The 15,462-nt window shown below is 40.3% G+C and overlaps 1 protein-coding gene across 2 annotated transcripts in view; it reads right to left on the bottom strand.

Annotated features, from left to right (window-relative positions):
- nlgn2b (neuroligin 2b) overlaps nt 1–15,462 on the bottom strand; it is a 65,905-nt gene that overhangs the window by 12,380 nt on the left and 38,063 nt on the right. For both annotated transcript variants that reach the window (XM_032532741.1, XM_032532743.1), the window contains one exon: nt 9,126–9,275. In XM_032532741.1, coding sequence (XP_032388632.1) covers nt 9,126–9,275 — 150 coding nt within the window. The remainder of the gene's footprint in view (nt 1–9,125; nt 9,276–15,462) is intronic.

Genomic DNA, 15,462 nt, shown 5'->3' with positions numbered 1-15,462 from the left:
CCCCATGCATCTGCTGAGTTGGGCTTCCTACTGACTTTAGCGCTGAGAGCAGCAGTTTAGGAGGATGAACTCATGCATATTCAACACTTGCTTTAGGTAACGGCCAGGGAACTCTGAGGAGAGTCATTAACCTCTAAGCAAAGATACAAGCTGGAGACAGTGAAGTGAATGGATGGAAGACAACAGAGGAGTGGTGAGCAACGGATGGGAGGGAAATTTGAAACAGAAATATTTACAGCCTATTGTATCATGCAGTGTGCTACAAAAAGTCCCTTAAGACCGTCTGATAATAACTGCCGCTTCTGCTCGTGTATCTTTCCTGTCATAGTTAGAAAAATCTTTTCGAAAATGGTATCTTATAAAATCATGAAAGCATAACGCACGCTACCACTGAATGGGAAAAGAAAATGGTAGGAACACTTAGTGTTTCGCTAATGTACGCTGATGAGATGAGTCACGGTGAAAGCCATTATCCCTTATTGATATTGTATTGCCTCAGCAACAGGAAGATGTGTTAGTAAGAGACGGACATGTATCAGGTGTATCTTTTAAAATGTACAGACAAGAGAGGTGCATCATACAAATAAGGGGCAGCAGCTCCACATCAAGAGGATATTGTCAGTATTGTGTGCATGATATTCAGCTTTATTCAGTACGTCCTTTAGTGTCAACCATCTCTGTAAATGTCTGCACCGTTCACAAATCCACAATCCAGAATTGAGGTGCAGTCAGTCATCTGACTGACTGCTGATACAGGAACATGCATCTGCAGAGTAATTTTCAGGACTGAACAGAATGACTACAGTGGGTCAGTGAATATATATATATATATATATATATATATATATATATATATATATATATATATATATATATATCTATGAACAGAGAAGAGAGAACAAGAGGAGAGGGAGGGAGAGAAGGAGATAGGGATTAAAAAAAAAAACGACAGGTATTAAACCGAATATTGCCCAAAGCTACTGTCAGATCACAAATAACAGAGAGGTGAAAGGAATATATCGAAGGGCATATTATATAATTTCACTGTGACGTCACACATGAGATGATTAGAGATGTCAAAAATCAGAGGGAAGATATTGCCTTTTTATACACAGAAAAGGTGATTGAAGAGAGGAAACAAAGCAATGTTTTTTGTATATATGAGTCACAAAATCAATCAAGCTAAAGTAGAGGCACTATTACAAAATGGGAAATTAAAAACCTGAGCAGATGGTGAAAGTCTCCTGCACACGGAAGACTAAAGAATCTGTTTCGATGATTGGAATAAAGTGGAGTGATTATTCAGTATTGTGCAGCAACCTTGGGGATGATCCACTTTGTATGAATGCAACCGTGAATGAATATAACTCTCTGTACCGTGTGCAGTATGTACTGATTAAGGCAATAACAGCACTGATTCTGATGTACAGGTTAGTACATCCTGTAACGGGCATTACCACAAAATGTGCAATGTAATGTCCCATTCTCACAAGAGTCTATGTGAACAACGTGTTGTTTGAATGATAATGAGTTTATGTATCTGCAAAAAATAGGGTGATTTTTCTGTCTTGTGTTGGTTGAGAAATTCCATTCTTTGATTCAAAGATCTGCTGTTTGCACTTTTTTTGTTGGATGATCAACATTTTTACACAAATCTGCTAAACCTCCTGGTTGGCGCTGGTAGTTCAACCTGAAGACCTGCTGGCAGGTCCATTTCAATTATGTATCCCTCTTGATTTCAAGTATACCTAGAAATGCAATCATATTTTAATTGGGCTTTCTCCTGCCTAACTAATTCAACACACCACCCATAGGCTTCCAATGTCATTGTATTTATTATCTTACTTATCTCACTCAATTTTTATTCTCAAAGTTCTGTTCAAATAGCACCAAGCTGGGCTTTAAAACCAGGCTGTTATGCAAATTTGAGAAGAGATGCTTCAAACATTATGCTGACACAAAGACGTTTCAAAGTGTTTCAAAGAAACTTCCATTTCAGAAACAACTTCTTAATGAAAATCAGTCAGTGGGAATAGAAAAACAATCAAACTAAAGGAATTACAACTCTTAAAACAGAGCCTTGTTAACAGACAGAGCGTTTAATCACAAAGGTGATCATACCGACCTAAAGCAGTGAATCATTATTGATATGTACTCATTATGCATATTTTCAGTTGCATGGATGAATTCAGCTGGCCATGTTATTGCTAATGTTCTATATCTTGTTGCAAAGTCTTATGTAATTGTAGCAGTGGCGTAGTCTAACTGTCGAATCCGAGTCAAGTCTTGAGTTCCCGGTGCTTGAGTCAGAGTCTGAGTCACCATTACCTGAGTTGGGTCAAGTCAGGAGTCCAAGGAATTTAAAAGTTCTCCTTCACTGAATTGTATATTTATTACAGTGCATTAATACTGGATATCATACCAGCGGTCCCTATTCACTGGCTACAGTAGAAGTTATCAGTGAGGCATATTAAGGATTTTTTCCAGTGTGTGGCTTGGAATCATAGTATTTGAGTAGATTATCATTGTTACAAATTGTCAACATATTTTAGCCTATATTTGTTTAAAATGTGGGCAAATTGACACCATTAAACATATTACTAACAATTTCTCTTGGAAATGGATGTACAGACAGCTATTTCTAGATTACTTTGATACTGAAGAAAACTCAAAAAAAATGGATGATTCTAAGATGAGTTCCGGAGTTATAAGGAAGCCTTTTTTATATAATTATAATGATATAGTTGATACTTTAGGCACTCTAATACTCTAGGTACCTTTTTGAGTTTGATTTTGACACTTTATGTGGTGCGTAAGATGTTGAGCATTGAGCATGACTAGCTGCATTAATTATCTTCCTTGGATTTGATTGGTCCAGCTGTGCAGCTGGCTGCCAGCCTGGGAGGCAGATTGGTGTCAGTTTCAGTCAGCATATCTATAAGTCATAGGAGTGCTCAATGTGAACTTTGCCTTTACTAGTACAGTGCCCATTCAAACTGTGGCTGTTTGGAACGGGCCGATTGCTTGGCCTCTGCTGTTGCTGCTTGCAGCTTTCTCCAGAACCACTGTACCCTCAAATGAATTAGAGAAGGACACCAAACCACTTAATATGCAACTCCACTGTAGCCTACTACTGACGTACAGTGCACTTCTACTTCAGAGGAAAACTACATTTACCTGACAGACAACGTTCCCGATATCACAATTCAGATGTGGAGTGATTACAGACATTTGCCTCATGGATTCATGGCGGTGTGCCATGAGCCGCCCAATCGGGCTCGTACCGACGGTAGTGTTATTACTGTGTTATAAGTTATTAAAACGGTTCAACAACTGGACCCAGGGTGAATCTGAGTGAGAAGGAGGAAGACTGCTCCCTTTCCCCCAATTTCCACCGGATGTGTAACGGCTGCGTGTCGGCTCCGTGCCCTGCCGTCCGTTTATACCCAGCAGGTCCGGATTTATTGTAGGACGGCTGCGGCCATGACTGACAGCTGAAGTCTCGAGGACCCAAGAGATCTCGCAAATTTATGTAGAATAGAACCACAAAAACAACAATAGTTGGTTTGAATCCAGAGGAATAGAGGGGAAACAACTCCATGCTGTGTTTTCAAAGTGTAGTGCAGGGAAATATGACCTGCCGTAAGCACGCTCCATTTTAGTTTTGAAAATTAACTAGATGTTTTATTTTGTTTCTGTGCTCGACTTCCTGTCCTGTATCTGCTGCTGAGGGAGCTCTCCGCTATCCGGCAAAAATAGAAGCTCTGCGTATCTGCTCCGGAGGGCTGTGGTGGAGGTGGGTCAGTAAAAAATACACATATTGAATTTAATGGAAACCTAATGACTCCGCCGCCAATCCGGAGCAGATCCGCAACCGTTACGCATCCGGTGGAAATTGGGGGTTTGCCCGTTCAGCTACAAAATGATGTTATCTTCTGCTGTGTGCTTAGAAGTTTGGTATTTACAGCACACAGCAACTTAATACATTATAGTGTCTGGCTTTTGTTTAATATCTAGTGTCAAGGCAAACATGCCTTTTTATTAAGTTTCTTCTCAGTAAAATGCTCTGAGAGAATTTAAGCTGGGCTTTTATTGTGAAGGGTAGAACTGCCTTTTTATTGACTTTCCTCTTAGCAAAATGCTGAGTTAATTTAAAATGGACTTTCATTTTGAAGGGTAGACACGGAAGAGCCAGCGTTATTTTTCCAACCTTTATTGTGGTTGTTTAGTGTCTAAACTGCTCCAAATGCTCTGAAAGTTCCAAGTTACCAACCTCCAGTTAATTGGACGCAATGTAAAGGAGGACAAACACACCTCTCATGGACACATAATATACATTTACCCCCCCCCCCCCCCCCCGCACACACACACACACACACACACACACACACACACGCAGAGATGATTTGTTGATGGCGGCTCCTGTTCTTGGCTACAACCTGAAGCTTCAAACACGATTTACCATCACATTCATCACACTCCCTCATCACATTCTACACAATCACACTTGCAACAAATACAAAGTCTATTTTAGCCATTTCTCTGAATAATGTTTCCTGTTTTTAATGTCCAAAATCTTGGTTTGCGCGTGAACCTAGTCACAATCGGTATGACACTAAAGCAAAAAGGATTATGTTTTTCTGTACTGTCATCACAGCCGTGCACTGTTGGCAAATGGTGGGGAAAACCGGTTGCTTGCAGAGTGGGAAGGTTGTGGCTCTGTGCGGGGGAGTGGGAGGTGGGTTTCATTTTCATTCAGGGAGAGCTGAGTTGTGAGGCTAAAAATTAATTGACAGTAAAATCTGTGCAAGCTCAATTTACTGTTTAAGTCGCATCTGAAGTGATGTTTTTGAGAACAGGCGACATGTTTCACCCCCCCCAAGTGGTCAAAAAATCTGATCAATAGACCACAAGTCAAATAGATTAGTATTGATCTATTTGCATGTTAGCGTGAATAAAACATGACTTATTTTCAGGACATTGACAGCACATCTAAAAACATGTATTTATCGCTGTTAGACAAAAGTGAGTTATGTTGAGCAACAAAGTATCACCCGTCACAACTGGAAATAAAAAAAATGCACATTTGGGCAGGATGATATCCAAATAAATGTTAAATTCATAACTCCTTTTACAGTGTAAACGCTGTGGTGGTATTTAGTACTGAATAGGTTACTCTTATATTTACAAGTTAAAAGCTGAAAGTGGGTAGAAAGTGCAAAGAAACGTTTTCAGAAGAAGCGTTTCATCTCTCTTCCTGAGGTGAAAAATGTTCTCACTCTCTGAGTCCATGATGGTGGGCCTTTCCCCAGAGTTCATTAATTAGTTAATTAGTTAATTAGTCTGAACAGATGGCCGTGCAACACAAATCAGAAGGCTTTCTGGGCCGGGAGCAGGAGGAAGGTAGGAGAAGGTGAGACGAGGAGCACTCTGGAATCTCAACTCTCACCAAACCTCTGAACCCAATCAGTGTGCGGCAGACATTTTTTTTTCATATTCACCCATATTACCCCACAACGACAAGGAGTATCATGAATTTATAAGAAAAGTATAGAATTTGCTGGGAAATTACATGCGTATGTGTCACGGTGGCGTGAAAGCATAAGGCGTTAAGCCGTATGGAAGGGTGCTGTGGTCACACCGCAGGAGCGTTTATTTGAATGAATACTTTGCATCACTGCAGATTTAAAAAAAGCATTTCTGACAGTTTATTTTTAGACCGTTCCCATCTCCCCCCCCCCTTCTGTTTCCTTTCCCCTCTCTGTCTCTCTATGATTCTCCCTCGCTCATCTATCTCTATTCCCTGCTCTCTCTTCTTCCTGACTCCCTATCACTCTCTTAAAGGCGCAGGCATTGTACAAAATGAGGTTGGCATGTGTAAGCTCCTGTGTGTGTAAGTACAGGATAATACTAAAGATTAGAACATAAAACTATTAAAATACGGTGTGCTTGTGTTTTTCACTTTGACTCAAATTCACAGTGTCAGAGAGGAGTGCTATTAAAAATTCAGATGGCTGGTGCATTATTCATATATATATTTTACGCACGGCACACAAACAAGTAGCGCGCACACACACACACACACACACACACACACACACACACGAAGATATTTGTGTGCACATGGACATGCATGCTTATGCTACACAAACACACACCAGGGTAATTGCCTTAGTACAGTAACCCATTTAAAGCATTTCTGAGAGAGAGAGAGAAAGAGAGAGCACACATTCGCCCACATACGTCGATTTTCAACAATGTTAAAGGAATCGAGGACACTGCGTCATCCCTCATAATCACTCAGCAGCATCGCTCTCCGTTTCTATGTGTATATATGTTGTATGCATTTTAATGTTTGTGTGTGGAAGTTCAGTGCAATACACATACTCACATCTCCAACATGAATCCCAGCGACAGTGTCAGTGTAAATTGAGATACCGGTAAAGGGAGAAAACATTGATACTACAGAGGAGCATTTTGATTAACGTGTAATTTAATACTACATTCAACAAACATGATTTTAAATTGAGAACTGATTCTCACAACTAATTTGTTAACAGTCACAATTTGTGTGCCAGCTGTGAAAAATACCTCCCAACAAGCTCTAATCGAGCAGGATAAAGCTGCAAGTCCTGGTCCTCATTTCACTAACTCTCAGTTTGTCCTTGTCCCCTGTCTATTGGCGCACTCAATAACGCCCTGGATCATGTTACCCTCTGTAATACTCGCTGCAACTCTTGGACGGCATTCTAAACTACTCCCGTTTCTCTGTTTATCATTATTCTGATATGTTGAAACAGGCGTGATGCAATAAACAAGATCTGATTACCCAACCTGGCAACCACAAAGCCAGCGTCAGATAGTCTGTGTGCAAACACCTCCGGTGAATGTAAATACTTGACTCCACTGAGATACACAACAACACACACACACACACACACACACACACACACACACACACACACACACACACGGGTCATGCAAGCATTGCAAAGCTCTAACAATATAGCCAAATAGAATAAAGATTTGCTATGTGTGATGATTTTTCTTTAAATTAAACTAAACTTACGTTTCTTATACTATTAGTATAATATACTTATACTATCTTATCTTAATTCAAAAACACAGTGAAAGCTACAAACACATTTCCAATCTGTTTTCAGAGGCTGAATGGACCCCGAAGGCAAAGTGGTCCGTGGTGTCCCATCTTGGCTCTTTTTTCTCTGCAGAATTGCATATACTTACAACAGTTACTGTAATTAATAAAATAAATATTATATTTATTAGGAAATTTCTGCAGAAACAAAACTCAGTGAACAGACCAAGGGGCCCTTCACACATAGACTGTTATTGTACACACACGTTTCCAAGTCCCACACAAGTAATAAAGTATAGTGTAGTACAGTGTGTAACATCAGATGTGCAGAGATCAACTCCTGCTAACTGACCCAAACTCGGATCATTTGTTAGGACATGTCGGGGCGCTGGCATATGCCAGGGCCTTAGGTAAATCATTCTGTGTACAGTCACTTGATTACACCATCTATTGATCCTGGACCCATTCTAAAGTGTTCATTACAAGAGTAGTTATCTTCCTCTTTGCAAAGAAAATCTAGTAATTCTTCCCTGTAGAGACTCCAAAAGTCTTTTCCTTCCCTGGGACACCATGCCACACACTGCAAGGCAATGTCAATTTCAGGACAGTAACATATGTAACTACAGTTTTCTTTGTAATTCTATTTTAATCTATTCTGGCACTTTCCTGATCTGGGGTTCCATAACTTCTCTTTTCTTTTTTATTTATGATGCATGCATGGATCATAGATCAGAACTTAAGAGCATTTGTAGAAACCTTCGTAGCAAAGACTCAGGTTTGGGTCTCAGTTTAAGGGTTAGGGTTGTAGACAAAATAGGGGGAAAACATTCCAACTATATCATTTAAATTTAAAAGGTGGTCAATTTTGTTGGGAGAAATATTTTAGATTTTGTACGAACAACATCACAAACCATCAGGAAAGAAATAAAAACAAAAAACATATATAGAATAGAGATAACATAACAAGTGGAAATACTGGGAAAGCAAATCATCTGCTTTAGTTTTTTTGTTTTTGTTGCTGTGATGGGTCATTGTCAGTAGCTGTGTCAGTAGTTTACAGTAGCTCCCTAAACTTTTTTTATTTATTTTTTATTTAACAAGAGAAAAACCAATTGAGGTTAAATGTCTTTTTCTGTTGGGACCTGGCCAAGAAAGCAGCAAAGTTACACGGCGAATTACACCTCGGTTACATACTGTACATACAGCACTACAAATGGTACACGCATCAACAGGGGAGGGTAAATGTACACGATATAAAACACAGACAGACAAAAAGACATCAAGAACTGATAGCATTGTGGTGCATTGTGGCAAGAAAAATTTTGGATCAAAACTTCTGGTAGCTATAAAAAAACTATTGGATCTCAGATTGTATGTATTATGTACAAGTACAAACTTAGAGCATACTACCTACATGGGTAATCTGCCCAGAATCGCCTTATAAATTAATACACACCAGTGCCGCATCCTGCGCATAGTTAGTGAAGACCATCTGATTAGAGGGTACAATGTGCAATGAAGAGTTCTGTAGCCTGAGCTTGAAATATATTTTAAAGCAGTATGATAAAGTAGGTCAAGTAAGGCAAAGTACTAGGACAAGCAAATTTGTCAGTGTAGTCTGTACTCACCATTTCTACTGGTTTCTCTTTGTGCATGCTGTCTGCACCTTACCTTGTCAACGCCGAAATAATTTAACATGAGTGGCTGCTGTCAAAAACTCAAAAAGCATATTTATAGTATATGCCATTACAGGCATAAACTAACATTCATATGCCCTGTGATGTTAGCTTAGAGTAAGACAATGTAATAGTTCTTTGAACTACAGAGGGCCTGCAAAAAGAAGGGGTTTTAGTTTGGGTGTTTTTGTTAGAAGGTTATTAGTCATACAGCAAACTTAATATGTGCATTGTACCACCATTTACATATTTTGATAGACATTAGATGACACATGTCAAACAATGTCCGTTCACATTCCCATCAGATGCATCCGAGCCTGATATGTGGCCACGATGAGGCACACCGAACTTACCGAGCACACCAAGCCGATAGTTCATGGTGACCACAATGACATTTCCATAGGCAGCAAGGACGCTGCCATCAAACAAGTTCCCCGAGCCCTCCATGTAGGAGCCTCCGTGGATGAACAGCATCACTGGCTTCTTACGACGATCCCGAATATCTGCACAACACAGACAAACCATGGTGTTCATTATCTTCATGTTCATTTATTCTTTGGTCAAAATTCTTAACCAAACACTCACACATTTCAAAGGTTTCTATTGAGCTTAAGTGTCCACGGGTAACAGGTGGTTTACCCACTCCGAACTGGCAGCTCTAGATACGTAGAACTGCAGGAGTCTTTGAAGTAAAAAGATCCACATGCAGCTTTTTCAAACCTCCTACAGCCAGTGATTCACTTGGGGAAAAAATAAAAACACTAAGTATGAACATTTTCAGTGGACTGCCTTTAAGTTGGCAGAAAGTATTTCATGTTTGCCCCGCTTGGCTTATCCTCTACATTTCATTTTGTGATGTCTGTTTCCCCCGTCCTGTGCAGTGATGGTACCTTCCCAAACTCGTATTCCCCTCCATGTGTGGAGCAAATGGTGCAGCCAGTTGTGATGCCCTCTCTGTTATTGGTGTCTTTGTGCCCATCAGTGTGTTGCTATGGTTCACTCTGTCAGCCTGTGTGCCCCACTCCTGCTGAAACCCCCCCTCTCGTAGCGTCTGTGGTATGGTCTGATTGTCTGAGCGTGGATAAGGCCGAGAGAGCTGCCAGTGTAGCCCAGTTAGGCTGAGCGTCTGCACTGTGCAGGGCCTGTGGATAATTTGTATGAAAGCCAGACCAAGTGGAAACATAAATAACAGCCACAGCATCTGTTTACCCTGATGAGCTTCAGCACTCAGAGATGGGGGAGAGAGAAAGCGAGAGAGATAGGAGGAGAGAAAGAGAGATAAAGGTCGGTTAGACAGAGAGAGGAAGGAGATGAAAATAGGGCAGAGCGAGAGAACTGACGGGGTTAGAGACATGGATGGGAGGTTCACACACCACAAAAAAACATGATAGCAATGATGAAAAAATAAGAAATGTTACAAAGCAAGTCATACATAGCGAGGTACGCTAATGAACACTCAAATTCACACAGGATACACACAGTATTCATACACACACACACACACACACACACACACACACACACACACACACACACTCTTGCATAGGCAGCTGCGATGTTGAGTCGCTATGGAAACTGCTTCTCGCTAATAGAACTGCACCAGCCATTCCATTGCACCGACTCACTGAATGCCTGTTGCCGTGGTAACAAATTCTACTCACGTATTTGCACACCCGCCTGCATCACCACCTGAATCTCAGGTTACACATGCACTTGGGTGCGTCACTCACAGTCGCGCGCACACACGCACGCATACACACAAGTGAGCATGGAAAAATGGCACATATGGCTTCACACATGCAGCGATCATACGTATGAAACAAGCAGACTGGCTAAATATTTCTTTTTTTTAGTCGTGCACTCTGACGTGTGCTCTTTTTCTGCTCTTCTCTGGTGTATTCTGTAGCTTGGCTGATTTCCCAAAGCACATGTAAACAAGTTCAATTATCCCAGCATTACTAGGACAGTATAAAGGAGTAACATATCAGCAGGCCTCACTGTAACACTCTTAACCATAAATTAAATCCTGAGAGAAAAAGGAACTTAGGTTATGACATGGAGCAGGCATTTTAAAGGCCTGTGATATTTCTTACTTTAAAATGATGCTGCGTTTACTCAGATTACTGATGTAAACATATTTGTTTAAAACTTACCTGTCAAACATCCAAAACAATTCAAAAAGAGTATTGCATTGATTTAGCATCGCACAGAACCACATTTTTTTCACACCCATATTACCCACAATGCAAGGTGACTCCCAGCCGTTGGGTTTGTCACTCCCCAATGTGAGTCGAATGCACATTTGAGTCGCACATGCTCAGATTTAAACAGTTTACGGCATAACATGTCATAGTGACATTTGTGAAATCCATGAAACAATAAACTTTTCTTATTACAAACAATAACTGAAGATGGGAATCATTTCAAAAATGTTTTAGCTATTTATGATTGTTTGATAGCTAACGTTAGCTCAAAACGCCATTCAAGTGACCACCTTAGTTGTGTTTGATTGTTAGCTTGTAGTAAAGGTAGCAGTCATTTCAAAAACGTTCTAGCTATTTGGTTGTTTGATAGCTAATGTTAGCTCAAAACACCATTCAACTGAACCTTTGTTGTGTTGTATTGCTAGCTTGTAGCTAAGCTAGCAGTCACTTCAAAAACGTTTTAGCTATCTGGTTGTTTGATAGCTGACGTTAGCTTAAAACACCATTCAAGTGACAGCCTTTGTTGTGTTTGATTGCTAGCTTGTAGCTAAGCTAGCAGTCACTTCAAAAACGTTTTAGCTATCTGGTTGTTTGATAGCTAACGTTAGCTTAAAACACCATTCAAGTGACAGCCTTTGTTGTGTTTGATTGCTAGCTTGTAGCTAAGCTAGCAGTCATTTCAAAAATGTTTTAGCTATCTGGTTGTTTGATTGCTAACTCAAAACACCATTCAACTGAGAACCTTGATGTGTTTGACTGCTAACTTGTAGCCAGCAGTGAACCAACTTCGTTAAGTAGGTCCAATTTTACAGTATTGACATTACAGAAGTCTCTTGTTAGCATCTTGTATGCTACCTGTCGCAAAGTGACGCATGCGCAACTCAAATCTGCACTTACATTGGGGATTGACAGGGTTGGAGAGTCAGTTGTGTTGCGCTAGTAGCAACTAATGTAGCCTCCAGTAGAGATAAGTAGCGGGCTACAGAGGTCTAGTAGCTCACTTCTTTCTAACTCCACACCCCCACACTTTTTTTTACATTTTCAAACTTGTAGTCTTAACTTGTAGTCGCCAGTGACTCAAGTGACATCCCTTTTTGTGTGCAGCAGTAGTTCCAACACCTGTACTCAGACTTTGATGTGTAAAATGGATGAAGTTCCCCTTTAAATATAGTAGCCTAGTTGTTTAGTGGCCTGTCAATACATTTGGAAGCTTTTGCTTTTCACTCTGTGAGCTGTAATGCACTCTGGATCAACTGTATTGTGTGCAAAGTGCTATAAAAACAAAGGTGACTTGAGTACTGACAGGAGAGTTTCTACTTTTTTGTTTACATTTGGATCACGGATAGCAGCTTTGATAGGGTGTTGCCTTTTCAAGTTAGCCTCTGCTCCACTAGCCTTGACCAGAAAATGTATTTTCCCCTTGAGGCTCTCTTTCATTGGTTTTTCCAAAAGGATGAAACATGATAGTGTTTTTCTTTTGTAAAATTAAATTGGTATCTATTGCTGCACTGGACAGTAAAAATCGAGCCACTTGCATTTAACTATGATAGATCAACCAAGTATGTTAGCATTTAACAACTACAGCTCTGTAGAGGTTTTCATAGCGTGCCAATTTAAGTAGTTTTACCTCTGAGAATACACCAAGTAATCTTGCAGTGTTACCGGACATCAAGGTCATTGCTGTATGTCCACAATGAAACTAAATTTAAACTGGGATCTTTGACTCCAAAACCGACTCTTTTGTCTCTTTCAGCATTTGTAAAATTATCATACTGTGGATAAAAGAGAGAGTGAAAAGATTTTTTTTCTAATAGGTCTGAACCACCAATACCTGAGAAAAATTTAAAGTTATAACTGAAATATTTGCTAAGCCCAATAGAGGCTAGGAGTAAGCCAAAAAAAAAAAAACTAAAACTAAATGGAAATTAAAAAAAATCATTCATTTTGGAAAAAAAGATAAAAAGCTCATGCATACCTACAATGCCTTAATGAAAGGTGGCTAGGAAAAGGTCCGAGCGGTGGAAAAGAGGGAAACGTCTAGCAGTCTATATCTCATCACTCAACACTTTATTCTGACAACATTTTTATGGGGCTTTAGTCTTTCATCAGGTAATCTTGAAAAGAATATTTCTCTGGTTTATTTTATTAAAAAAACACTGGGACACATAGTATATGTATTTTGGTGAGAAGACATACATTTGTCTGGCTAGGTGACCGCTGATGATATAAAAAAAACTCAAGATATGACACCATTTGCAAGAGATGATCATTTTTGTGCAAGCGTAATAAAATGAAATACATTTTAAAAAGATAGAAACAGAGTTGGGTTTGTGTTGGAGTGAGGGACATGGTGCAATATTTGGAGGGTGCTCAGCACAAACAGAGGGGTGATTAGGGGTGCAGGGTCGCAGGGTGAAAGTGTTTCACTCAGCCCAAATCAAAGGCCTATATGGCCAACAAGGAGCTCACTGTCTTTCCTGCCTGCCTTCGAAACACTGGCACATTATTCACTCCTCTCTTTTCTACCTAGCCTGAAAGTATCCTCGCTCAATACCCCCCCCCCCCCCCCCCCGCCCACACATTTAGGGATGTCACAATACCAAATCTAGAGTCTGTACCGATACTACCAAACATACACAATACACAATAGGTTGGTAACAAGGTGTGTAAAAAACAAATGCTTAAACATTAATTCCTCTATTTAAACATTAAAAAACACAAACACACACACAACATTAGTGACAACTACAGATAGCATGATACTAGAAATTCGGTCATCAATATCAATACCAGTGAAATTTTATTCTTAATACCCGATTCGATACCACAGTAAAAAAAAAAAAAAAAAAAAAAAATCCCACTTCTTTTATAGTGTGTATTTTAGGATAACACTTGGGGGGACAACACTTGTCTCAACCGTTACTGTTTCGGTGTGGAGTGGAGGGGGAAAGGAGTGCTGGATTTACGATTCATCTGGAGAAAACGTCAGTTTTCTCGACCCGATGGCCCACTGCTCTGAAGCCTGGCATCACCACACAGCCAGCGTACAGTACCGTCTTCCATGAGTTCACCCAAACTCCATGAAAGCAAGCATGTTTAGTTAGTCTGCTTCTCTCTGCCATTGCTGTTTTTCTCATAGAACCGGGCTTCTTAAAGTTACCTTAACTGACGTCATAGGGGTCCGCTTAAACAAGTGCTAAAGTTAGCTAATGTCAGCTATCGTAGCTAACGTCAGGCTGTGACAGACAATGGCAGAAAGAAACAGACTTTACTTTTTGTCTTGGAGCTCCGGGGGAAGTCCTGAAAGTCGTTGCTGTAGATGTAATGCTATGGTAAAGACGTGCACAGAGACAAGGCCATCTGTTTTAGTGAGTTCTATTTACATCAGAACTTGGAAGCCAGAGCTGGGAAGGACGTCACACCCGAGTTGAATGTGTTCCATTTTACAAGTAGGATGTTACATAGTGGGGTTAGCGCTAGCCAGGTTAGCAATCGTTAGCAATACCAGTTGATAACAATGCATTCCTCTGTTTTTTTTGTGCATACAAACAGCGTAACAACATGTCCACAGATAGAAGTTGGACAAGACTGTGTGTACGTCTGATTTAGTGAAACAGACATTAGACAGAAGTGCTAATAACTGTGTTACTACAATTTTCACAAATGTGGATGCACAGAGCATCCATGTTGGATTTTAAGCTTGGGGTACTCAGAGGTTGTCCAAGTTGTTAAGTTTTCAGAATTTTGGTACCAACTTGGTACCAGCGCATCCTCACTTACATCTATTCTCCCTGTAATGTCTCACCTTCCAATAGAAACAGCCGACTTTCTGTTTTCCATTATTCTGCTGCTCTCTCATTCACTCTGCTATGGAAATCTCAATTGATTTGGGCAAAAAAGATTACGCCTGACTCAACACTTTTTTGCATCCAAACCCACGCCCAAGCAATGCAGTCTCTTGCAAATAAGATTAAAAAACACAATGCTAATAATAGTATTTTCCAACAATGTTTGGGAACCTGGGCCAAATCCATACCTGAACAATTAAGTGAGGAATTCAGCCCTACCCAAGCCCTACTCATCCTGTCAAGATCCATCAGGTGTCGGCATAAATGTCAAGCTCTACCCGTCTCCTACTCATCCACCCTCTCAATCTCTCTCTCTCTCTCTACATCTCTCTCACTTTCAAAGCTTTGTAAATGTCATTTCATCATGCACTTGTCTTCATTATGACTATTTTTTTCCCTTCTCTCCCCCTCATCGCCCTCCCCTGTGCTCTCGCAGTGCTCAGCTTTTTCTTGTCTTTCATCTCTATTCTATCATTCTGCTCCTCTGCTAGGCAATCCTGCATGAATCCTTCCTTCTGTTTTCACCGTTAAGAAACCACACAATTGGATTAGCTACATCTGTCTCCTTTTAAACCATAGCAATTAGAGATGCAAGGGAGAGAATTCAATACCCAAATAGCACAGAACCCCCCCCCCCC

Source organism: Etheostoma spectabile, chromosome 13 (genome assembly GCF_008692095.1).
Source record: "Etheostoma spectabile isolate EspeVRDwgs_2016 chromosome 13, UIUC_Espe_1.0, whole genome shotgun sequence".
NCBI classification, from domain to species: domain Eukaryota; kingdom Metazoa; phylum Chordata; class Actinopteri; order Perciformes; family Percidae; genus Etheostoma; species Etheostoma spectabile.
Note: the sequence above shows the minus strand (reverse complement) of the source record. Positions and strands in the feature narration are given on the sequence as shown.